We start from the raw sequence: 27,088 nt of genomic DNA on the forward strand, positions 1-27,088 counted from the left end.
TCAGCCGATGACAGGCCCAAATCGATTCCCTTTTATCGCATGACGTCACACTGCTGTCACGTGATTCTGTCCGCTATATAATTCGCCTTTTCCCTAACACAATAACTAATAACGAGAAACCACTATCGGCACTGAGACCTCGAGGTCAGTCTAGGTTCATGGCGGGCTCTTACGAGCCTTTGCCCAGCCGTCAAGTAAGCTTTTGCCCGATACCGTATCGTGTACTTGTATACCAGAAAGAGGAATAAAACATAGCAAGATATCATGAACTGTTTGGTTTCTGGTTATAAAAGCAATTAGTACTACAGTAGATATAGCACCCCGCTGAAGCCTGTATATGAAGTCGGATCAGCACGGAGTCATATAACCCAACCAGCGATCCTGTATATTCAGTGGGGGCTATAAAACATATTAAAGTTCTAATTGGAAGAAAAGTGTGCGTAAACCCGTACAATGGGGGGAGTCGGCCTTTATCCAAAGATTGGAGCATGACATGGCGCCCGGAGCATGATGAAAAAACAAAACCCCCAAAAAGAAATTCCACCAAAGTTTACAATAAACAGTTTCGAGTGCACACTTATGTAGGATTTAGAAACAAGTGCATTACATTAATACACATCACAGTATAAATAAACATTGGAATAAAACATAAAACAATCATAATAACATATAAATAAGAAACAAAATGGAAATTGAGCAGCAAGTCCGACGCTGTGGCGTAGTGGTTAGCGCACCTGCCTGTAACCATTAGGTAATGGGTTCAAGGCCTGACCATTGCGGGCGTATGTGTCCTTAGGCAAGACATTTAACGAAAATTGCTCCAACCCAGTGGTCACTAATGGGTTGTCCAAATTATCAGCCATATATAAAAAAATGAAAAAATCACCCACAAAGTAACATATAGCCTACCCTTTTTGCATGGTCACTTTTATGCGGTAAGTACTCGCATATTCACTCGCAAAAACAAATTTAACACGCATAACGTCATAAGCGTTTGCGAGTAAATATGAGAGTACTTACGCGCATAAAAGTGACCATGCAAAAAGGGTAATACCATCGCATACTTAAGTATACGATGGTAATACCGCCGTGATATAGTGGTTAGCGCGCCTGCCTGCAACCCAGGGGTAATGGGTTCACGGCTCGACGCTGCTACCATTGTGTGCGTATATATGTGTCCTTGGGCAAGACACTTAACGGCAATTGCTCCAACCCAGTGGTTACTAACGGGTTGTCTAAAATTATCAGACATACACAAAAAAAGTCCCAAAAAAATAATTACCCACAAAGGAACATACATGGTAACTCGTAAGCTGGCACGAGGTGTTAAACCCGTGTGATAACAACTGTCGTTTTCCGGCCACGCGAGGATAAAGTAAGTTTCATTCATTCATTCATTCATTCATTGAATTTCATTGAATGAATGAATGAATGAATGAATGAATGAATGAATGAATTGAAATTATTTTTGTTAGTCCTCAGCTCTAAATTTGAATAACAACTTCGTGCCGAAATCTGCGTCACTCAAAAAATATTTTTGATTTCGATTAGAATAACATGCTAGTGAATACAAATAACAATAAAAATAACATGCTAGTGGCTACAAATAACATACCAAGTCACAGTTTTGATGACTTCAAATCAAAAACTGAAGTTTTAACGTGTAAAAGTCAGGTCTGGAACGTTTTTAGCAGAGAGTCGTAATAAATTTGGACCGGGTGCTGGTCAATGTGTTTGTTTCGACCTACTGCGCATGCGCCCGGTAAAAATATATCAATGGGAACAAATAGATTACGACACCGATGCCGTAGCAAAGAGGTTAGTGCGCCTGCCTTTAACCCAGAAGGAATGGGGTTAAGGCTAGTCCCTGCTATCTTCCCTCATCCTACTATATTATATCAGATTGCTTATTCTCGCACTGAACAATATTTTACCGTGTTGCATGCAAAGCGCTGCTCTAAACGTTTGACGTCATAATGCTTATTACGTCACACGATTTTCTCTAGTAATCCAACTCATTGTAATATAAAAGATAAATTGAACGGCATTCTGTGTCCAAAATAACGCAGTGGGTATATGAAAAATGCATGTTTTTCAGTAAATCACAGGAAAACTTTGACCTAAAAACAAATTTAAAGGTTAAAAATTGTAAAAAAACATGTGTTATTTGTTTTCTGTATCAAAAAAGTCTAAAAGAACAATTAGAAGCGGTTGATTTGTGATATTTTAGTCATTTAAGGCTGGTAAATCCATATATTTTTTCCAAAAAATGTTTGGTAAGGTAAGTAGAAGCTGTTTTACGCTTTCCCACTAAAAAATGGTCCAGAGAAAAATATTACTTTATTTATTCATTTTTGCCCTAAATTAATATTTTTTTGATGGGAATACTTTTCTCATCCATTGTGAAATTACTTTGTAAAGTATGCTGTTTAAAACAGAAACTAAATATTTGCCTTAGTTCATCAAAAAAAACATTGCTAAATGCGAATTGTATTCTTTGTTTTTGCTTCACAAAATAGGCCAATACTAAAAGAGACAAGTGTAAGAATGAAGTGATTTGTTTGTTTCATTACTTTTATCGGCACAGCATAGCAAGACCAACAGTACAGATGGTAGAAATAATATAACTTGAAACGCTGCAAAATGTGTTTAGTAATATTTTTTAACGTTTTTCAGCTGGTAGGTATATATTAGAGCTCATATTGTATTTGTTCCCATCTACTGCGCATGCGCAATGGCGCCAAAAAGTATATCACACAAATATGTCATCATTTGGGAAATACTGAGCAATAGCCTGTGTGCGTCCCATCTTCCCCCACTGTACTATATCTGTGATCTATGCTCGAAGCACACTCAACCGCTACAAGTAAGTGCGAGAATTTAAAATAAGATGTGTACAAAAGAAGCGTAGCAATATACAACAACGAGAACAAACGTTCGACGAAAAAGCTAGGTTTATAAGCACAATGCGCCAGGTGTCCAAAATAGAGCAAAAGTGGTGACTTTGACAATGGGTTTAAACGAACTTGTTAAGTTTTGTTTGTGTTTTCCTATTGTGGGAAGATGTAAAACAGCTTCTATTTACCTTACCAAACATTTTTTAGAAAAAATGTATAAATTTAGCCACATTAAATGGCTAAAATGTCGCAAATCAACCGCTTCTAATTCTAATTTTTGACTTTTTTTAACACAGAAAACAAATAACACATGTTTTTTACATTTTTCAACCTTTAAATTTGTTTTTAGGCCCAAGTTTTTCTGTAATTTACCGAAAAACATACATTTTCCCTATACCTACTGTGTTATTTTGGAACCAAATTGCCGTTCAATTTGTGTTTTACGTAACAATGGGTTGGACTACTCGGTATTTCTATGGCTCTGACTAAAACACGCCCGGCGGGGCATGTGGCTCTGCATTAATCAACCTAGTCCTTAGCTCTCTTGTTAAATTTGAATAACAACTTCGTGCTGAAATCTGCGTCACTCAAAAAAAAATTGTTGAAGCCAAAAGTAAATTGTGCGACGAATAGGAAGGAATAAGATCTTCAGAAACAGTACAACAACAATAGTCGGTGTACTGCAGTGCAGCATTTCTTTATCCTTTCCGAATTGTTCATACACAAACACATATTGGTTATAACTGATGCAACGATGGATGATATAGGGGTAAATTACACATGATTCTTGTGTTTCATTATACTGCATATATTTTGTATTTGTCGGTTAAAAAATAACGTTTAAAACGTAAACTTGTGTTTCTACGTTTGTATTTTAAAGTAAAAGTCCAAGTTTACAATACTTGCCCAGGTTGAACAACGCACTTAACTTAATATTAAACACCACAGGTTTTCAGCCTAAACTTTGATTTGAATTACATACGCCTATAAATATTTAAAACTCTCACAAACCATATGAATGCATAAAGTTCTATGAACATAATATTACTTAAACTAGTCTTGTTTAATTATATTCAGTTTGTTGGAGGATTACAGGGGGGGCTGGACCCTGCAACCCCATTGTATATTTGTTATTTTTTTTACATTGTGTAAAACACTGTATGCACACATTGCTCGCTGCTTTTTAATGCCTTAAAATAAAAAAAAACACATACATATTATTTACATATACTCATCAAAGTTAGGGATTTTAAATATAATGTTTAAACCACATGGTATATATACAATGTTTAAAAATTACAAGATGAAATTGTATGAATATATATTTTTCATGTTGTATAAATGTAATTTTTTATGCCTTGTTTAATAGCACCCAAGTGTATTATGGCTGGATTACCAAGCATATTTCTAATGATCAATTTATAATTTTTGCCCTTGCATGTTCAATGCTTGCAGGATTCAGAGTTGTTAGCACTGCGTCAGGCTGCTCTTGCTACTATTGGGATTAAAAAATCGGTAAGAAGTATTTCTAGGGAGATTATCAGTCAATTTAAATTTTTAATATTAAGGATTAAAAAAGTTTTTTTTAAATTTACTTATTGTCTCATTTTATAAACGCTTTTCAAGTTTTTTTATTCAAAATGTTTGATATATGAGGAATGGTTTATCGATGATTAAGTAGAAGTTAATGTTATTTTTGTTTCTTGTACAGAAAGTTGAAGGTGATGAATTGTTCAACAAACTACAGCCACCCAAAAGCAGCAACCTTATTAATTTAACTCCAGATCCTAATACTGGTACAACATTTCAATAAATTGTTTTGTTAATTTTTATTTCATTTTCAACAATCAAATAATATGTTAATAAAACTGGCACTCAAGAGTTTTTTTAACATTTCTCGATATTTCCTCTCATTCCTCCCACAACGTTTTCTTTTTTATAACAAGTTAATTAAAAAAATATGATCTTATAGTTTAGAAAATATGATTCTTAAGTTTAAAATAATATATAATTATATAATTATTTACCTCAAACCGTATTGCCTTTTTAAAAATTTTGCGCTATGAAGTTGATTGGTCAAAAACATAAGAGCCAAAATCTAGATAATAAGTTAACTAAAAAAATTATTTTCACAATTTTCTGTGGCCCACCTTAGGATGTGTGAGTAGCAAAGTGTATTTAATTACCAACCATATGGAAGCTTTAGGTTCAAACTTTTGAAAAACTTAAGTAGTAACATTTTAAATGGTTTATTTTCTGAACATTTTTATTTCAGCTGCTGAAGAAGAAATTCAAAATATAATATGTTCGAATGAGAGTAATGATGACCAAGATTCAAACAGTGAAGAATCTGGGAGTGACTGTTCCAGTTCCAGTAGTAACAGCAGAAGGTATTTTTAATAATTGCATGTTTTTTTATTTGATTAGTGTCAAACCACACACACATAATTTTTTATTGTTTATTCTTTGTTAAAATCCATGTTCATAATTTCATATACAATTTTGTAGGAATACACTTTTGTCTGCTCATGATCGTTGATAAAGAAACACTTGTCTTTTCTTTCTAAAATGTACGCGTGATGTCCATCCGCGATATGTATAAGTATAGAGAAGCATTGTTTTGACATGAAGGGCATTTACAATCAAAACAATGTTACTCGAAACAATTTGACAGAAAATGTTGTCCAATTTAAAAAGCGTATGCAGAAAGAAATTGATGTTGTGAATCCTTGCTTTTAACGTAATATGTTTTTAAACAGTAAGGTTAAGCAATTAAGTATTGTGTAATGTGTATATTAAACTTATTTTTTAAAAAAAATATTTTAAGATCTTCTGAAGAAGTTTCTAAAACTGAGGAAGATGATATTTTAAATGCCATTGATCAATTTCTGGATGGTGGTAATGAAACTTCAAATAAAAAGCTACAAAATAAGAATAAAACAAAGAAAACTATTAAACAAAGGAAAAAAAAGGATAAAGTTAAAGCCAGAGAAGAGTTGCAAAACAAGAAGGTACATAAATACCCTTTTTAATGTAAACAAAATTGTTTCGGAGGAATTATTTTTTTGTGAATTGTGTTTACTTTATGCTTTTTATATGTTATACAGAATACAGCCTAACACTGCATATAAATGGTTTATTTTGCTGTTTTTTGACTTTCCTGAACTCTACTCAGTTTCACTAAAAAATTGTAAATCAAATCATGGTACAAGTCATTTAGCATAAATTTATATGATTATGTTACTATCACCATTAATAGAAATTGGATTCAACAAATCCCAAATGCGATGGTAACATAGAAGAGAAAGATTCATTTCACAGAGAAAAAAAATTGGAAAGGTAATTTTTTTGGCATTCTTGTTTATTGTTAAAGTGGGTGAACAATTATGTTGGTAATGTTGGTAATACATGAACTGTCAATTAAATTAATATATAATTCATGTACATACATATTATCCTATATATATTATACTTTTTATATAGTTATTTTTTCCCAGTCCAAATATTCTTTTACCAATTGATTTGTAATTCTTGTATAGATCTGTTTTTTTAAAGAGTTATTACAATGAAAACTATAAAGTCTGGGTAAAATTAAACAGTCAAAGTTTAGGTTTAAAACATGACAAAAAATTTTTCGATTGATTCCAAATTGTTTCGAACAGGTTTTCGAAAATTAATAAAATTTTATATTTTCAGTACAATGGAGAACAATAATATAAAACCGAGAGAAGAGAACTGCTCAAAGTATAAGCAGACAGGTATGTTTCAATGCCTTATTGATAAATGGTGCTTACTGCTGTGCTGAAATATGTTGTTTTTTTTCAATTGATAAGGTTATCAAAATACATTTTTGAGAATATTTATTTATTAAATGTATTCTTTTTTACGTGGGCTGCGTATATAGTTCTACCTCTAACAATCAGCCTGGTTAAGATATACAAACTTGAGTATTTTAGTATTTTGCAAAAAAATAGAAATGATCGGTTGAATACTGATTGCAATAAAACTGTAACATCAACATTTAAAAACTATTTTCTTTTATTTTTTGGTCTAAACTACTTTTTGGCAAATTTAATTCTGATGATAATACAAACAGTTGCAAATAATTATAAAAAAAATGCTGTAAGTCCATATTTATAAAGCACAAAATTTCACCAATCATTGTTTTGTTAGCTAATGTTGAAGATGACAAGGACAGTGTTCATTCATCAGATCTCAGTTTCCTTACAGATTCCGATAATGAGGTAGTTTTAAATTGTTAACATTTATTAATACCTGTTTTTTTAAGCATTTTCTACAATATGTTATTTGCGACAGGTGGACAGCCATAGTTTATATATTTAGTAAAGTTACTTCAGATTTTGTTAAATAGGAAAGAACTTCAACATCAACTTCTGGAAAAGATTTTGAGACAAATCGACCAGAAGTCACATCCAGGTTGGTTCAACTGAAATAAAAGTTGCAGTTTATAATTTTCTTTTATTTGCTTACTAATGTCAATAATCTTACAGCATAAAGTTCCATGTAATTTGATGTAAATAGTCTAACCATGGCCTACTTAAGATTAAGTAGGCCATTGTCTAACACATTCTAAAGTTGTTTTTTTTATTCACCAGTCCTACAAACAAAGTATGTCACCTCACAAGACCCAGATCACGCTCACCACAGAAGCATAGGAACTTGCATAAAAAGAGAAACACTCCTGAAAAGTTTCCTGATCTGAGAGAAAAGTTAAAAAGGCGAGGTCGTAACAAACATTCAAATGATCGTGTTGGTAATGGAAACATTTATGTAAAAGCAAGTTTATTAGAAGAATCTTCTACAAGCATTTCAAACACACAACCATCGTTGGGTGTTCAACTTAATAAGGATACACCTGGAAGGATTATTGTTACAAGGTAAACATTTGGTTTTTATTAGATTAATAAAGGCCACGTACCATTGGTGATTCTGAATTTTCTCTATGTGTAAGTTAGTATGTATAGCTGACTGTACTGGCGTAAAGTTACGGGGCAGGGTTGCCTGGCAACCCTTTGATTTTCCCCAGACTAATAATGCGTAAGGAATTACGTTCGACCAAACGAAGACGCCATTATTACTGCGGACAAACTTCGTTTACGTTCGTTAAATATGTCAATACCGATGCGTCATTCCTACACAAGTGTGTTCAACTGGTATTTAAACTTCTGTTTGCTAAATAATTCACGTGTGAATCACCATTATGAAGTCAATAATCAACGTGTGAATTGCTATTATGTCGTAATCAATTGCCAGGTTCAAACAACCGCTATTATGATGCAATGAATCCACGTGGGAATCCCTACTATTTCGTAATAAATATGCTGCTTGCCTGAGGAAACCATTGTATATAAATATAAAGCAGTGTTGGAAACGATTTAGGCAGTTTATTTCCGCGATATTTCGTTCTGGATACCTACTATTTCCGACGGGCGGGTCTTCGTTTGTAAGATAACCACACACTCGTGCGGGCTTGACGAAAGGCGAATGCGACATAGCAACTGTGACAGCACTGGCCGGGAAATCGGATTCGACCGTTTCTCATTACACGGACTCGTCGAACCCGCGTAATTTTAATTTGTCTCATCCCTAAGTATTTCTGAATACGTTTACATTTGTATGTGCGTTTAAAAAGCACATATTTAAACGGTTGCAAACCGAAAACAAAGGGTTGCAAAGACTTCCTTTTTTTCTGGTTTTTGCAACCCTAACGTTTAGTAAAACTTTACGCCTATGGCTGACTGGACGCCCGATTAGTGACCAATAGGTTAGACGTTAGATCAATTAACATTTAAGTGTCATGCCTAAACAACCCAACAACTGACTCTTCAGTATGTGTGGCAGCACATAGCTTGAACATTGTATGCTGTGGTTGGAACTTTTGTGCCATAACTGCCATGAATCTTTATATTAAAGTGTTATCCACCTAGTGGCCATAAGGATCAAAGATTCTATGTTTTTTATTGTTTTATATTTTGACTCAAATCAATGTATAATATTTGCCTACTTTTAAGAATAAATGTTTTGACTCAAAACCATATAGTTACGGATTAGTTTAATTAATTCCGATAATTTCAGATGTGTCCCGACAAAACGTTTTAAACTAAGCATAAGCTTTAATATATTTGCACTGCATGATTAGTGATTAGTCATTTTGAATAGAATGTGCTTATTTATTAGAACTATGAAAAGAGCTATGCTCCACTGTTTTACTTATTATCAGTGTTTACTTTTGCAGCTTATTATTTCAAATTATTAAATTTAAATGACTTATTATTGAGTTTCCTCTTATTAATTGCAGAGATGTTCTTGGTTGTTCATCTTCAGTTCATCTAAAGAAAAAAGAACGTGAAGGGTTTGTTAATAAACCAGCCACACAAGGAAAGATACGAAGCAGCGTATCATCGAAGAGGTATGTAGTGTAGTGAATAGTAAGCATTCCTTATAACAAAATGTAAATATATATTTAACTGTGTTTTGTCTAACACAGTGGTTACTATTAGTATTTGGTCCACCACATTTGGATATTAGGCTTAAATTGTTTAAGTTAGAAAATCATTTGCTAAAGCAACTTCTCATAAAACCATTTGCAAGCATAGAATTACAATTTGTTTTTTGAAATAAACCCAACAAAAATAAGTTATCAATTAAAATTAAAACATTCACAGAAACAAAGGCCGTACTAACCGGAGTGTTGTCCAATTTGCTCCAAACTCAACAATTACAGAGAAAAGACAGATTATCGAGAATTTGTCTCAAAAATCTTCCACCACCAATGATGATTGTATGGAAGAGACAGCGTTTTCAGACATGAGTGATCAAGATTTCAATGATTTTGAAATTGCTGAAGAAGTCAGTGATATGGAAAGTATAAAAGAAGAAAATGAAAAATTGGACCCAGGTAGTAAATATCTTGAATTCTTAACAAATATTTTGTTAACATGCAGGGTTTTTTAAAGTTTATTTCTTTTCAGAGGTAACACAACCGGAACCTCGCCGCTTTGTTACAACCATCAAATCTACACACAATGGTCTAAAAATTAGTAAAAACGTTTTGAGATCAAAAGGACCTGTTAAAGACCGTCTTGGGTTACCAATGCCAGAACAATCTTTTGAAACAAATACATTGCCTGATCTTTATTCTGTCAAAACTGATGCAAACAACACATTTACAAAAAAATCCAGTTCTAAAAAGAGGAAAGGAGACCACAACACCATGAATGCTGCCAACCGAGAACATTGCAGTGAAGGAAAGATGATAATTATGTCGCATGTGGGATGGGATAGAGAAAAGAGTAAAACAGATGATGTTTCAATAAAAAATCAAAGAAGTTCAGTTATAGTGAAGTCTTCGGAAGAAAGTTCGCCCCCATTACTGAAATCGACTTCAATGAAATCACGCCTTGGTAATGTAACGCACAAAAATCGGACTACTTTTGAAAATAAAAAAAGAAAAGGCTCTTTTCGCGATGAGCAAGAAGTTGATGCTCGCATCCGAAGAATAAATCAACAAAATAAGGCAATTTTACAGCGAAGGCAACTTGTGGAGATGGAGGAAAAACGTTGGAGAATTGGAACAACGTGATAAAAAAATTATTCAATTTAAGTTTAAATTAACAATTTACAGTATTCAACTATTAGTTGTTTTATTGTTAGTCTTATAGTGCTACTGCCTCTCATGATAAAAACTGGGCGAAAGTGCTTTAAAGCCAGGTTTATTATTGCTATCGATAATTTTTATGATAATAAACAAAGAGTCTGTTTTTTTTATGTTTGGTAAAGAAACACTGCTGTATGGCAAAGGCGGTTACTGTTGTTAAATACCGTATTACAATTCGGTTCTGAACGCATACTTGCTTAACAGCGCTTGAAAACTGATTTACAATTTATAGAAATCTAAATCTGCAGTTCAAAGAAATCTAAAAATTGCATGTCATAATTGTCATTATCGCATGACAGTGCGTAAGAAAAAGGCAGCCAGTTCCACAACGTTAGTCGTTTCTATCCCGTCATCGCAGCTAAATAATTAGCAAGTCTGCATCGTTTATTTTAGTACAGTAATTTTATAACATAAAGAAAGGAATGGATCCTGCCAAAGCGTTGGTATCAAACACGAGGTAAACATGTGTTGACAAATGTTTCAGATTATTAGACAAATGCATTTTGCGTATGTTGCCAAATGTTGGGTGATTCTTTACCATTTTATGTGGTGGCCAATGAATATTTAGGTTTTAAAATATTCTTTGGGGCTCTGTAGTACCAAGTGTATATTTTTGGGCGTTCGTAGAAAAAGTTAGCATTAAAAATCTGCAAAAACGTGCTGCGTCACCTAATTTTTCCGTGTGAGTCGTCATGAAATAAAGCTAGATTATTACGTCATAGTTGTGTATTACCGACATTTGAAGTCTACAGTAATACTGCCGCTGGTGACCAGTGAAAATTTTGGTCTCAAAATATTCACTATGTCTCCCTGATACCCGCTGTATAATTTTTCAAAAAAAATAACGAGGGTTCTTGTCGAAAATTAACTTTAAAAATGCGCAAAAATGTGCTGCGTCACAGTAATTCGCCTGACTTGCGTAAGGTTGACAATATATTACGTCACAATAGCCATTTGTTACGTCACAGTAGTGACATATTACGAACGTTACAGCACGTTATAATCTTGTTTTTCACTCTGTTTTATGCTAGGGAAAACCCCAAGCCCCAACCCTAACCCCTACTTTTAACCCCCCAACAATGTATAACGTAGAAATCAAACGTAGTAATTCGCATGCTATCACCTACAAAGTTACACACAGTAAGAAATGCCTTTTCACATTTGGTATAATTTACCGTTTATTTATTGAATTGTTTTAATGTGTAGAACTACTGTTTATAGAAAACGGATAGATTATTACAATGGTTGTTGTATTTCTTTCAGACAGCAATATTTGCACAAAAAATGAGACACTGGGCCATTTTATAACACTCACAAACAAAATACGCTTTCCCACTTTTCTTGAAATACTGTGTTCTTCAAGGTTTTTTCTTCTTGCACATTGTAATCGCAATCTTAGTTGTACAACCCAACGAACCCAGTCTTTATTTACATTACGAGTACAATGAGTATACATTCCCTTGTAATAAACCCCTAGAAACAATGATCATACTAAATACTTTTTGTTTTGTCAGGAAACACAATAGTGATGTTTGAGTTTAGTATTTTGTTGTAACCTAGGTTTATGATATATAGTATTTTAAACAAAAAAATAAATATATATATATTCATTTATATATATACGCTTTAAGGTGTAAATAATTTTTTAAAATGCATTATTTTATAGTTTTCTAAATGCTAAAGGGGGTTGACATTAATGTGTTTTTTTCAGATACTAATATATATAATGTATATATATATTATATATATAAATACATTTTTTTAATCTCAAACACGTTTTGGGCCATAGAATATTGCCTTGAGGTAGCAGGGCCTCTATCAAGCAGGATAGTACAGAAACTAAAGTAATAGACCAAATGTATCCTATTTGTCAAACCAACTTTTTATTTCAGACATGCATTCCAGACTGGTATAACGCAGCCAATAGAATGGAGGATTGCGCAGCTGAACCGGCTTATAGATTTATTAAACGAACAGGAAGATGCAATTGTTGATGCCTTGCAACAGGATCTTAGAAAGGTGTGTAAATGAATTTATTATTTTTTTTACTGTATACTGTATGCTTACTCAATTATCTGGAATATGTTTGTTTGATTCAGCTAATATATAGGATACGTATTTTTTTTCTATTATTTTAAATATTTGTTTTTTATTCGATTATCTTGACTAGTTCTTTGTTTTATGAGGTTTAGTCATCTCTTATTGGATAAGGAAACACTGGCTTTTTCTCCTTTTCTTTTATGTTTTTTCCCGTGTTTACTGTTGCTTTACATTCCCTGATGAAGTCTTGCTACATGGCAGACATAACGTTGGTAATAAACGCATTTTTTCATACATTATAATAATTAGCCATGGAAAGATTGTTGGTTTAAAATAAATTTATAAAACTCAGCCAAAGTTTGAGACGCTTATGACGGAGGTGATTGTGGCAAAAAATGAAGCAACTTATGCTATAAACAATGTTCATGCTTGGTCCAAGCCAACTTATCCATCTAAAACATTCCCCCAACTTATGGACACGGTGTATATACAAAAACAGCCACTTGGTGTTGTGTTGTTAATCGGTGCTTGGAATTATCCTATTCAACTTCTTTTCAATCAGCTGGTTGCAGTGATAGTTTCAGGTGAATCAGTAGGGGACTATGTACCTACGTAACTCAAGTATGCCTTTAAATTTAAATCATTTTTTTTATCGGACTGTACAAATAATAATTAGCTGCATTAACGTAATTATTGTAGTTTTTTCTATTTTTCATGCTTTTTTGTTTTAAATAAAAATATTTTTGGGCCGATGCACACAGCCTTTCATAGGATTTATAAAAGTGATTTAATTTTAATAGGAAATTGTGGAATCATCAAACCATCGGAGCTTTCTCCTGTTACAGCTGACTTGATTGCCAAACTTATTCCACAATACTTAGATAAGGTACACAATGTTACTTGTTGTCGGGTAACTACAATACTACATAGGTCTGAGCAATACAAATACATCAATACTGGACAGGGTATTAGGGTTTAGGACCCAGGTTCACCTGGGTTTTGAAACAAAAGTTTTTGAGTAAAACCTCCAACCCCCCTCCCTTGTTTTTTTCTGGCTGTGCCACTGCTTGTAAGTTGAGAAAGTTTATTTTGTTGCTGTGCCTGTAACCAGCACTTGCATCTTGTTTGTTTTTGTTTGAACATTATGTTTACTTAATTTATGTTGAAAATGGGTAAATATTGAATGAGTAGGTGCAACAAAATATTGACTGAGTTGGTGGAACGCATTCTGATCAGCTACAAAATTTAAGCCACACAAAATAATGAAGGGCATTGGGGCATACATATTTAAAGTAATCATTTATACCTATAAGTGTTTCCAATATATTAATGCTGTTCTAAAAAAGAATATTTATACAACTTGAAAATAGACTGGCCTAGTTGGTAAGGCTAATGGTCAGTAGGAAAAGGAATATCTTGCCCAAGAACCACAGAATTAAGAATTTCCTTTGTTGGATATTTTTGCTTTTCTGTAGGAATGCTTCAAAGTATATCTTGGAGGAATTCCTGAAACAACGCTTTTGCTCCAACAAAAGTTTGACAAGATAATATACACTGGTTCGTCCATGGTGAGTGGTTTGATAATAACTTTATAAACGAGTATTTTTGTCTTCTGTGCATTTAACTATTTTATATTATACAAGGATTCAGTGAACATTGTAGTAAATAAATGCTAATTAAAGTAGTGTATTGTTACTTTAGTTAGCATTTATTTTTAAAAATGGCTACCAACATGTTACCAAACCAAGGAAGCATTGCTTCAAACACACAACGCTTATGTGGTAAACAGTGGTGCATGCATGCGCAAATTCAGCGCATACTTTAAAGTATTTACATGGTATGCAGCATACCCAGTTTCCAACGCCTTAGTTGTCCAGTGGTCACATACCAACCACCAAAGCAGGAGAGTATTATGTTTCTTTCACGCGCATACAGTAAACTATTTATTGCAAACGTAAAAGGGCAAATATCTGTTTTCAAGCACCTGTAGGCTAAGTAATGGACATGTGAATTGCTATAATGTCAAAAAATTGACATGTCGTTCGCTGTTACAATGCAATGAATTCATGTGCGACTCCCTGCTATTTCATAACAAGCATTCTGCTTGGCTGAAGAAAACATCGTAAAATTAAACAGTTTTACTTCTGGAACATATTTAAGTTGACAGGCAAATTACATTTATTTTACAGGCCACTGTAAGAAAGGCAGTGTCAAGTTTATGCTGCCAATTTTGCAGAAAAAAATACCTATGGCACAGCACATATCCAATGACGTCATAGTCAACGCACGCAGGTGCGCTCTGCATACTCAAGAAATTTAGGAAATCGGCGTGAATGTGTGTTTGAACAAATTTTGTATTTTAGCTCTGATTGCGCAACAGGTTTACTGCTAGCATCTTAGTTATGTTTGTTCGCCAAATTGAATAACATATTGTCTGTTACGACATACTACCAATTTACACGCTGAATAATGTATAATAAGGATTGAGTTACAGTAATGAACATGCCTTGTAATTGTAACCAATAGGTACCTGCTACCTGGCTTTTACTTTTGGTAGCTTTAGTTTCAAGCTTCGCGAAATTCCCGGACTAAACGTGCAACATCATGTTACGCAACATACAAACATAGCTCTGTTTTTGCATCAAACAAGGGAGCAATGTCGCAACTATTAAATTTCGTTTTCACCCTTGAACTTATCAGGGTGCAAAGCGTTTGGGAGTGAGAACTAAGTTTTGAAACAAAGAAGCAGAGTTACTCATAAAATGGTTTTATTTTTTCTGTAATTTGTGTAAAATTTCATTTTTGGAAAATTTACATCAAAATAGAGTAATAGACATAGTTTACTGGAATTACAATATAACTTACCCGTCAGTTGTTTCTCCTAATTAAAAATGGATTTACAACGAAACATACACTGACAGAACATTTTTAAGTTAGTGCAGAGTAGTTAATATGCACAAAACACATTCTCTATAGTCCTACAGACCTACACTAACACTACTAATGGCAATAATTATATTTATTTTTATTGATTTTAGTATTCATTTTAAATAAACTATTAGTCCAAAACTATTAAAAATAGAGTGGTTTGTTTGTATTTCTTTAATGATAGCTTTGTGGCATGTTATTGTCACTGTGTGTAAAGGTCAAACAACTCTCTTCAAGATATTTTTTTACTACTTAAGCTAAATTCTTAGCTCTGTTCTCAAACAGGTTGGTAAAATCATAATGAAGGCGGCTGCTGAACATTTGACGCCTGTTTTACTGGAACTTGGTGGAAAATCCCCTGTTTATGTTCACAAAGATTCAAACCTTGATCTGGGTATCGTATGAAATGAACTTATTTTATCTTTCCTTTTTTTATCCTTTTTTAATTATATATATCTTACATTCTTAATTAGCCATACCCGGACCTATATTTAACTGGAGTTCGATAATTCTAAAAGGACTTTATTTTCCCATTTTGGTAATTAAATGAGTAGCATAACTCCCCGAAAGCAAGTGGGGTCTAAAGGAATTAGTTCTATAAATATATATCATAAAACACGTTTGCAATTACTGAAGATTGTCCTGTCTGGGATGAATTCTTGTTTCCTTGCATTCTTGAAACTTAATCTCAATGATCACGAATTACCGGAAACCAAATGCAACTAATCAAATTTTAAATTAATTCATGCTCGTGTTTCAATTCGTACAGTATAGATAACAATTGTTACACAATAAATTACAAATATGAGCAGACAATTATAGCTGATTTTAAGTAAGAAAATTCCGTTATTTTTGTTAAAAAATGTTTCTTTTTAAAGCACTTTTTATACAGTTGCAAAGAGAGTGGCGTGGGGTAAGTACATGAACTTGGGTCAAACATGTACAGCACCAGATTATGTTCTCTGCCATGGACATGTGCTTGAAGAGTTTCTTAATAAATTGAAGTAAGTACAAAACTTTTGTATTTTCAAACGCACTTGTTGTCTGATGCAATTAGGAAACAAAATAGAGAAAAAGAGAAAAGCATTTATAATTTCAAATAATTTTAAAATTACAGAAGCACGATTAAAGAAATGTATGGAGAGGATCCACAGAAATCTCCCGACTTGGCACGAATTGTAAATGCAAGAAACTTTCAACGAATTGAAAAACTTATTCTTGGGATGTCTAAGGAAAAGTTGGTTGTAGGGGGAGACATGAATGAGAAAACTCGTTATATTGGTAAGTTTAATCATCTTAAAATGTAACATTAAAAAAAAACATACAGTATATGTATATTGTGATCATTGAGCAATTCAGAGTGACAACACCAGGACACTTCACAACGCAGCATAGGCATAACATTGGGGTGTCATTTCTGCTTATTTTTAATGTTGTTAAGGAAATGATGTTGCTAAGAAAAAGAACATGCGAGGGCATAAGAATGTGTTCAGTTCTATTACTTTTTTATTATTGCATGCTTAGGAGTTATACCATGCGCAACTGTCTTTGTCTGTGATTTTTACTTGGTATGACTAACAATTTGTACAACCTATCAGTGTCCAATGGGTTAGAGCAATGTCTGGTAAGTGTATTCATGTATTGCCAAAGGACACACCACCAATTACTATCGCTAGTGGCTTCGAGAAAAAAAACGCAAAAGCATAAAAGCTGTGGGTGTGTTTTTAAAAGCATTAGTGTCAGTAAAATAGAGAATCCAAACTGTATTGTGTAATAAAATATAATACACTCTTGAAACATCTGCAAGCAATTAAATTTCCAAGACAAGGTGTTACACTTTACATTATACGTCGCTCATGGGATCAGTGCGAGTTTGTCCTGGATCCGCAACACACACTCGCTAACTCCATTAGCAACCCCTCGTGTCATTGACTTATTTCCCCAACTTACACGACATTCATTTTCGCAGCATCATGCATTTCGTGTAAGTTGTAAGTAACCAGTTACCTCATTTGCAGCTTTGTGATTTGTTTTACAATTATAATTATTATTATAACCCATTAATGTCATGTTTATTACAGCACCTACAGTTTACAAAGATGTACACATTGGTGACCCAATAATGGATTCAGAAATTTTTGGTCCTATCCTACCAGTGCTTGCAGTTAATGGGGAGGACGAAGCAATAGAAATCATTAATGGTAGCGATAAACCACTTGCCTTCTACATCTTTGCAAAATCAGATAAGGTGATTTATAATGAGTTTTTACTTTGTGTAAGTCAGGACAGAAATATTTATTCAATTTCTACGTTAACAAATTGAAACCTCTTTATTTTAATACTTACACCACCGCCGATAAAACGCTGCCAATGGCAGAAAGTGATTATCGTCTGACAAGGGTTCACACACAAATGTAAAATCGCCTGGTATCAACTTTCAACATATGACGCCATCTGGTTTTATGTGATATAATCGTTTTTTGGAGTCAATAATTAAAAAAAATTAGTTAGGTAGTAAATTACCCAGAAATTATTTTTTAATAAATCCTTTGGGTATATTTTGTGTAAGAACATTAATTGCAGACAAATTAAAGTTTTCTAGTGGAAATACAGTTTTGTAGCAACTTTCCCAAACAACAAATGTCTAAATGATTGTTTTTTTCGCTAGCACAAGAACCTGTGTTGCTAGAGACCAATAGGTGGCAGTCGGTCAACAGATTTTTTTAAATCTTTTTTTTATCCCTAAGTGTTAAACTGATCATTTCAAATGTGTTAAGTATATTGAATTTTTCTTCAGGTTGTTCAAAAACTGCTCTCCAACACTTCAAGTGGTGGTGCTACAGTAAATGATGTATTAATGCACGCAGCTGCGTATAATCTACCCTTTGGTGGAGTGGGTAAGACATATTATATTTTTTTTCATATTTGCAGCTACCAAAATCGTATTTAAAGAATTACACCACACACTGAATTGGCTGATATTCACACAGAATCTTAAAATTAAAAATGCTTTTATTAAACAACATTTTGTTCATCATAGTAAGTACCAAAACTTTATGAGGACACGTCAGGTTTACTTTTAAATAGGATTTCAAGCTTTTGAGCTAATGAAACTGCTGTTGAGAATTGAGTGAGTTAAGTTCTTTCATGCAGGCAACAGTGGAATGGGTGCTTACCATGGAAAGTACAGCTTTGATGCTCTAACACATGAGCGCTCAATAAGCTATCGTGGTCAGAACTTGGAGTCGCTTGTGGCTGCAAGGTATCCTCCATATACAGAGAAAAATCTTTCAATGGTAAGTCATATCACTCACATGTTTTATATACTTTTAAAAATTAAAAAAAAAATCCAACTTTTTTAGGTACAGATTTAAATTAATATTAAAGTAAATTTGATTTGGATTGGAAGTAGGTGCCATGCAACATGCCGTAGTATCCCAAAAAAATAGATTTTGTAATTTTTTTGGTGAGGTTCAAGATTTGCTACCCAATATAAAGTTACATATTTCAAATATTAATATTTCAGAAACAACATTTTAGCAGATTGTATCACCTTGTTTTAAATGATTTCAATCATTTTTGGGAGACTTTTTCTTTTTGTTATTTTTGGCTGATAATTTAGACAACCCATTAGTGACCACTGGATTGGAGCAATTGCTGTTGAGTGTTTGCCAAAAGACACATACACGCACAATGGTAGCAATGACGAGCTTTGAACCCGTTTGAAGGCAGGCGCGCTAACCAACTGTGCTATGGTGCCAGTCTAATATTTTTACTTGTTTATGTCCTTTTAGATCAGATGGATGACCACTGATAAAAGAGGAAGAATGTGCAGCATTTTGTAAAATATTTTGAGGTATTTCTTATAAATCCTGTTCTTCAACTATAAAACGGCCCACTGTAATTCTAACAGTCTTAAGACCTTATTCTTACACTGGTGATGCTTGATCCTTACCTTATTCCGCTAATGGCTTTAAATATATCATAATTTTGATAAGAGGCAATGTAATCTGGTTGTAAAGTAATTATGATCTGGTGTTAAGTAAATGGAGTTAAAATTTCCGATTTGTGTACAAATCACCTACATGCCGTAACATATTTAATTTGTTTGTATCATATGTTGGAATTTTGTGTTGGTGAAAAAGTAGCAGTGAAGTTTGTTTAACCGTCCTTGTATTTAGTTTCTTTCTTTAAATTTTAAGACGATTATAAATGTTGTGTGAAAATTCCGAATACATAAAGAATGAATAAATCCAATACTTGAATACTTGTTCAAATTGTCAGGTAATTAGAATAATTAGAAAAAAAATGGTTTAATTAGTAAGGGCTTTGTATCAACAAGAGTTCCAAAACAGTTTGTGTTGCTCTTCATGGGAAAATAAACAAACTAAATTGGTTTAGGTATGGTATAATAGTGGCAATTTGTAACATAAAAGTTAAAATACCAACAGTTCGGGAAAAACAGTTTAAACATCGGTGTTTATATTTAATATTTAACAACATTGCGCAATGTGGAATATTATCCGGCCACGCGAGGATAAAGTAAGTTACATTCATTCATTCATTACTGCCCCCATTCGAAAAAGTCGATTTTCTTCAAATCTTCAATTATTATTTCCATGGACTTTTTGGAAACCGCACCGAGTGGTAATCGAGCGGGTCCCATTTCAAGGCCAGTCACTTTTGTCATAAGAGCTTTGTTAACTGCGACATCTAAACCTGCCATTTCAAAATAAATATTACGTCTACCTGCATGATGTGGGTTCAATAGGTTATTCTCGGGCAAAAATTTGTGTTTGTCTACATAATAATAAGATGATCATTTCCATTATTGTTCGAACAAAACCAATGCTTGTTAGAATAAAATACTTTAGCCTAGGCAACAGCTGTTAAAACTGTAGCAGTGGGGCAAAATACAGAATTTTAAAAATTGAACTTTCAAGCGTTTAATAGTATTCCGTATTATTTTCCTAATAATAAATTCACTTATTAATCAGAATAAACAATGATTTTAAACATCCCGTCCGCTGTCTAATAATACTGTAACATCTGTTTCGTCTGTTTAATATCAAAGGAACATTTAAAACAAGAGTGCCAACTTGCTGGTTGTCCCAACTTACCCCACCTTGCTATATATTTGTGTGTATAGAAAAAAAAGTAGAGAAAGAGACACGAAATGTTGCTTAGATCATAAAATCAAAAAGCATAAAACTTCTTTTTTTAAAAAAACAAGCATTTTGTTTGGAATCGCTATTCTGCCAATCAAGTTTTATTCTTCGTTGGCATCTGTTACAGCTTTTCTCTCTTGTTTAAAAGTTTAAAATTTAGAGTTTAAAAAATACATATCGCATAATCTGATAAAATAAATATAATATAATAGTTACCATGATCAATCAGAACACCAATAAACTGCGCGACTTTGTTCTGCAGTTTTCCAGCAGCATTGTAATCACCATTCATGCAAGCATTATATATTTTGTTGTTCAGTATTCCACAGTAATTGTATGTACTGCCGACCGCTGCTTTACAACCAAGCATGTAAGCTGCCGCAACTTGCTGAAAATGGTATATTGCGTAACGCCAGCACTTATGATTATTCTCATTTGCTGGTGAGTCACGTAACTGACATTTGCAATCCTCGTGACCGCTTGCAATTAAGTTTGCATGTAAACAACTTTATCGATCATATGTAGTTTTGTACCAGCTTACGTTACGTCATGTATACTCATACACACATCGATATTTAAATCAACTTTCATTATTCCCCGTTGGCGAATATATTGGGGTTTTAAGAATACCGCTTATCAAGCTGGAAATTCTCATGTTGTGTCTGATCAGCGCGACATCTTCGAAATTCGGTGTGGGTATCTCAGTCATAATAAATACAAGCATATACACTACCACAACCAACGAACCTCATCCTTTCCATAGCATAGTGCAAGTTGATCTCCATATTTTGCGCAACATCTTCCAAACTCAGGAAGTCACCAGAACTAAATTTTATTCCTCCGAAATTTGGAATCCTTTTTTCAGCCATTTGAATCAGCTTTTCCATATCCACTACAACACAGATAAACATAAAAGGTAGTTTAGATATATATGTGTCACAATGTGTGTAAGGGTATATCGCTGGGTTGCATTTAGTTTAGGTGATCGCAAATACGCAATCGCGATAGGATACAACTTTAAAAGTTTACGCGCCTATTGCAGCCAGGGTAAATATATAAGTCTTGTTAAGATTTCCTTTTTAGTCCCAGTAAAAAGCACAAACAGTGTGTGATTATATTCAAGTTACTCACAGTTAACACCAGTCATTTCAGGTATATGATAATACATCAGCGGCACGTCCGCAATTTGGTTTGCCACCTCTGCAAGATAATCCACCAACACATCCAAGGTTTTTGGTACAAAGAAAAAGGGTGGCAAGGTTGCTATGACGTCAGCTCCGGCTGATGCAGCATGTTTTGCCTGCACAGTAGAAGACAAAATAAAGTTATTATAAGTAAGAATGACGATGCAATTGCCTCAGTATTCTCACGGTCTAACAAAGTGCTCGGCAAAGGCGGTCATTGTTGGTAAAAGTAATAAAATTCGGTGTTGAACAAATAAAAATGTTTATATAGAATCATAATAATAAGATGCTAATTTGAAATGCTCGCTAAATTATACTAAAACTACCAAAATGTTGTAGCTTTCGAGTTTAAATCACCAATCCAATATCGTAGATTAATTTCACGTGGTAAAGACAATGCTGCCACAGCCGGTTAAATTGGTAGGTTAACTGCAATTAGTTGTAGAGTGCTAATAACATAAATCATAAGTGGCTCGCACAAACAATACGGCAATAAGCAAGCGCCTTGGTAAAACAGAAAACTGCCCAAGGCGCATACATATTACAGAGAACAAATAAACGCTGTACAACAATTCAAGCATCGTGAAAAAACATATATGATATATAGGTTCGATTACGGTCAACTAGAGACATTTTTATAGTAGGACGTATAGTTTAATATACAAAAAAGACGAAACAATTAAAAGTCCTAACAAAGTCAATACGACTGTATCATGTTCATATTCAAGTTACTTTTCTACCTAACTGTAGATGAAAACAGCACGTTATATTGCAAACGCTTTTTTTAACCAAATCCAACAGGTGTCTCGGTAAATCAACAAGGAATGAAAGTTTCTATGCAACTTTGTGTTAACTATTGTGTTAACCAATCATTTTATTTCTACACACCGGAAGTTGACTAGCACAAAGCCAAATGTGTGACGTAGTTTTAAAATAAAATGGTGTAAACATGTAAAAAAACTTACCAAATCTTTTGTATCAGAGAGATTACAAGTCCCAACTTGTACAATAATGCATCTTAATCTGCAGAATTAAGGCACCAGTGTTTAAACATCCCTTATTGCACTGCTTTCTTAACTTTGACATTGGTAATATATAGAAAAACATACAACATGAATCCTATTTATAAATGTACATCGATAGCTTACTTTCCCTTTCCAGCCTGAATCCATTTTTCTGCAGCAAGTTTTCTTTCTTCTTTATTTATGCTCAAGCCTTCACCGGTTGTACCGTTTACTGAATTCAAAATTTAAGTTTACTGCAATTTAATCTTTAATGAAATAAGTTGAGTTCGTAGCTTACCGTACACATTGTATACACCTTGTTTAACCAACAGATCCACGTAGTCGTTCAAAACAGAAAGATTCAGATCACTAAATAACAACTTTTAAGAAATTTAATTGTAAAATTTCAAGTATCAAATAGTATTAAATTAAAACATTTGCCTACCCATTTTCTTTCATTGGGGTAAACGGTGCTGCGATTAAGCCTTTAACGTTCGGGTTTTTCATACTTGTCTTAATTCCTGAATAAAAGCGATCAAACAAAATAACTTATATCTTCAATTTGCTGCCTTGCAAAGCTTTGGTGTCTGCGCACTTAACATCTCTATTAATAATTTGCAACGCGCGTTGTGTTTACTTTCGTGTCGTAATGATTTTAATTAAAAAGACAGTGCACGCTGTCATCATGTTACCGCGTTTCTGGTTATTTAAGCGAAGTTGCTACAAGTTTCTAAACTTTGTTTACTTTTGCTGGGCAAATTAGTGGCCTTTTAGATCCTTTTTAACTTGATATATTAATTTAAAATTCTTATACATTAAATATCTTGCGTATATCATTTAAACCAAATCATAAATAATAGGGTGGGGTAAGATGGGACATTGGCAAAATACAGATTGCCAAAAATCATGATTTATTAATTAACAACACTTTAAAGAAACACATAACAAACACACAACAAATATTTGGATATTATTTGCAATGGTCGCCGTCTCTCTTACTCTGCAATATGAACGTAACAACAGAAAGTTGTTAATAACTCCAAATAAAGTTTATGTTTTTGCCACAAACTGGGTATTCCTATCATATGTTTCGCACAAGCCACCTCTCATAAACTATCTTTGTTTTTATATCAGTATACCGTATTTGGATAATCACCAAGGAAAAAAAAGGTTAAATTAAATCCAAACTCTTCGAAGTTTGGCAATAAAAACCTAAACAATTTACAAAGTAGGGAGCTATAGTTTCTTTGCTACGTAAACTATAAATATATATTTAAAAACATTATTATTTTCTGATTTCTTTCCTAATTTAAGACATATTGAGGCTTATACTTTTTATATCAACTAATATATAAGTTTTATACTAGTTCTCTATGATGGCATCAACGATAAATATCACACAAGTATATATTGACGATGGTTTATTGAAACCAGCGAACTGTATTTATAACATCGGTTGGTTTATTGAAGATCTTCAGCTAGCTCAAGACTTTCACTCAGGTCTTCAACTGAAATGGTAAACGCAATATAATATGGTGCTGTGTGAGATTCGCGTTAAACGGTACTATGATACACACTCAACGACAATTGCTCCAACATATAGTCGTACCCTGTCGTATTTTATGTCGTTTAAATGATCAGCCATGTCCGATGAGATGAATAAACAATTATGTTTATGAAATGTAATAACCTCCCCCCTGTATTTAATTTTACCACCAAAACAGTTTTAATTGTAGCTCTTACTGTTTACTGATTTCCCTTGGTTCCAATGCCATCGACGACGTGGTCCTTTGTGAGGGTAATGGCGGCGACGTCGTTCGGAATCCGCTTTTGTTTCGGCGAGGACGAGGAGTCCGATGAGAAGCAAAAGAAAAAGCGCTGACTTATTCATCTGCAGAAACGAACATTAGTTACAGTGCACAAGTAATACAAAGCAACCACTTACTTTGTTGACTTCTGAATGAAAGGCTAATTTCGTACCATAGCTCGCCGCTTTTTATTACAGACGTGGTGATATTAAACGCGTAATTGTTCCCGAAACCCTTTGTCTTTAGTAGAAGAAGTTGCTTTGTTTCAAGAACTCTGAAATGTTTTCGCAGATAATTTGGCAGGAAATATTGGCTTTGGTTTCCTTATTTAGTTTGCAATCTGTGATCGAAGGGTTGTTTTGCAAAGTCACATTAGTTAATATTCATTATTCTTATTGTTTGAATGCTGCATAGCATTTGAAACCACCATCACTCAATTTGTATTGGTATAAACACACCATCCTTTTTGAGAAATCGTTTTTACTTGTACAAATTACCCGTGTTGTTTATATTTTATATGAATAAGGCATGCACAATACATTGAATAAGTATAGTCATGTCACCTGCTGCAATCTATATATACCGTCAAATACAAATCAACAATAAAGATATACTCAGGTAGTTACGAGTCATGTTCAACACAGGCTTAACATTGGCCAATTAGTCCTCATAATCCGGCTAGATATTCCAAAATTTGAATTAAACCCTTCGAGACTGAGCGTTGCAGGGGTTAGGGGTTACGGGTTAGGGGGAAGTAGCCGGGGCGGAAATAGTCACGGGGGGAAATATCCGGGAGGAAATAGTCAGGGAGGGGAATGGTCACGGAGGGGGGATAGTTACGGGGAAATAGCCCTAATCGCCGGTGGGAAAACGCGTGGGGGGATATAGCCTAGAACCGTTTATACCAATACAAGTTGAGTGATATAGTGGTTTCAAATGCCATGCAGCATTCAAACAATAAGAATAATGAATATTAACTAATGTGACTTTGCAAAACAACCCTTCGATCACAGACTGCAAACTCAATAGAGAAAACCAAAGCCAATATTTCCTGCCAAATTATCTGCGAAAACATTTTAGAGTTCTTGAAACAAAGCAACTTCTTCTACTAAAGACAAAGGGCTTCGGAAACAATTACGCGTTTAATATCACCACGTCTGTAATAAAAAGCGGCGAGCTATGGTACGAAATTAGCTTTTCATTCAGAAGTCAACAAAGTAAGTGGTTGCTTTGTATTACTTGTGCACTGTAACTAATGTTCGTTTCTGCAGATGAACAAGTCAGCGCTTTTTCTTTTGCTCCTCATAGGTCTCTTCGTCCTCGCCGAAACGAATCCGCCGATTTCCGGACCACGCCGCCGCCATTACCCTCCCACCGGACCACGTCGTCGATGGCAATGGAACCAAATAAAATCAGTAAACAGTAAGAGCTAAAATTAAAACTGTTTTGGTGGTAAAATTAAATACAGAAATTACGTCGGGGTTATTACATTTCATAAACATAATTGTTTATTTATCTCATTGGACATGGCTGACAATTTAAACAACATAAGATACGACAGGGTACGACTATATGTTGGAGCAATTGTCGTTGAGTGTGTATCGTAGTACCGTTTTACGCAAATTTCACCCCAGCACCATATTATATTGTGCTTACCGTTTCAGTTGAAGACCTGAGTGAAAGTCTAGAGCTAGCTGAAGATCGTCAATAAACAAACCGATGTTATAAATACAGTTGGCTGGTTTCAATAAACCATCATTAATATATACTTGCGTGATATTTTATTGTTGACACAAAAAAAACGCGGTAACAAGAAGACAGCTCGTGCACTGTATAATACACCATCACCCAAACAACAACTGTCTCGTATTTATGGATAAGCAACTGTTATGTAAGAAGTTTGCCGATTCTCGCACTACAGTCAGCTTGAGGAAATCGGTAGTCCGACATTTAATAGGCGGGTCTCACATTTGGTCCGTGTGCCATTGGCCGTGCGTATTAGATAGGACAATATGTTATGAAAATCGAAAGACATTTTATACAAGTTTTCGTCTAAGGCTAGCAAGAATGCGAGCCGAATATCATAGTTGTCGATGTAAGAAACAATCTTCAATACGTTTTAAAATTTAAATTTTGTCATTTAGGTGTAAGGGCGCAAGTGATTTAGCTGTTTATTTATTTATTTACTACTAATTCTTCACACACGACGACGTAATCCGCTAAAGCGTCGAAATCAGTGTTGATGTAAATTTGTTTGTTTCGTAGAAAATGTAGACAACGGTCTTACGAGCAAGTAAGCTATTTGGTTCCGAGCAGGTACAACATGAGTGAGTTAATGAATGAATGAATGTAACTTACTTTATCCTCGAGTAGACGGAAAA

The 27,088-nt window shown here is 33.9% G+C and overlaps 4 protein-coding genes and 1 long non-coding RNA gene across 5 annotated transcripts; 3 read left to right on the forward strand and 2 right to left on the reverse strand.

The window, feature by feature from the left end:
- Positions 1-3,524: 3,524 nt before the first annotated feature.
- Positions 3,525-10,765, forward strand: LOC100175949 (zinc finger CCCH domain-containing protein 13; the record flags this gene model as incomplete). Its single annotated transcript, XM_002130453.5, is given in 13 exon segments — positions 3,525-3,666; positions 4,353-4,412; positions 4,609-4,693; positions 5,173-5,287; positions 5,725-5,908; positions 6,157-6,236; positions 6,594-6,655; positions 7,071-7,141; positions 7,270-7,334; positions 7,514-7,795; positions 9,217-9,327; positions 9,584-9,816; positions 9,890-10,765. Coding segments are annotated over 13 exon segments (1,974 nt in total). The 3' UTR covers positions 10,501-10,765.
- A 74-nt stretch (positions 10,766-10,839) lies between these two features.
- On the forward strand, positions 10,840-19,806 carry LOC100186147 (aldehyde dehydrogenase, dimeric NADP-preferring-like). Its single transcript, XM_002130431.4, has 12 exons — positions 10,840-11,032; positions 12,468-12,594; positions 12,968-13,199; positions 13,416-13,501; positions 14,091-14,183; positions 15,829-15,937; positions 16,436-16,547; positions 16,661-16,824; positions 17,625-17,791; positions 18,341-18,440; positions 18,697-18,839; positions 19,338-19,806. The coding sequence occupies exons 1-12, from the start codon at positions 10,998-11,000 to the stop codon at positions 19,386-19,388; spliced, it is 1,419 nt and encodes a 472-aa protein (XP_002130467.1). The 5' UTR covers positions 10,840-10,997; the 3' UTR covers positions 19,389-19,806.
- On the reverse strand, positions 19,511-23,578 carry LOC100183785 (N-acetylneuraminate lyase-like). Its single transcript, XM_026837002.1, is given in 10 exon segments — positions 19,511-20,065; positions 20,111-20,262; positions 20,928-21,099; positions 21,459-21,520; positions 21,523-21,603; positions 21,843-22,011; positions 22,861-22,918; positions 23,044-23,131; positions 23,198-23,268; positions 23,345-23,578. Coding segments are annotated over 10 exon segments (918 nt in total). The 5' UTR covers positions 23,407-23,578; the 3' UTR covers positions 19,511-20,062.
- Positions 23,579-24,305: 727 nt separating this feature from the next.
- LOC104266309 lies at positions 24,306-24,950 on the reverse strand. Its single transcript, XR_717491.3, has 3 exons — positions 24,845-24,950; positions 24,643-24,790; positions 24,306-24,407 (listed from the first exon to the last, which is right to left on the reverse strand). It is a non-coding gene; the product is annotated as an uncharacterized LOC104266309 (long non-coding RNA).
- A 313-nt stretch (positions 24,951-25,263) lies between these two features.
- LOC101243175 lies at positions 25,264-26,561 on the forward strand. The gene is made up of 4 exons (XM_026837003.1): positions 25,264-25,325; positions 25,788-25,924; positions 25,979-26,129; positions 26,372-26,561. The coding sequence occupies exons 1-4, from the start codon at positions 25,264-25,266 to the stop codon at positions 26,373-26,375; spliced, it is 354 nt and encodes a 117-aa protein (XP_026692804.1). The 3' UTR covers positions 26,376-26,561.
- The last annotated feature ends 527 nt before the right edge of the window (positions 26,562-27,088 follow it).

This window comes from Ciona intestinalis, chromosome 12, assembly GCF_000224145.3.
Source record: "Ciona intestinalis chromosome 12, KH, whole genome shotgun sequence".
NCBI lineage: Eukaryota > Metazoa > Chordata > Ascidiacea > Phlebobranchia > Cionidae > Ciona > Ciona intestinalis.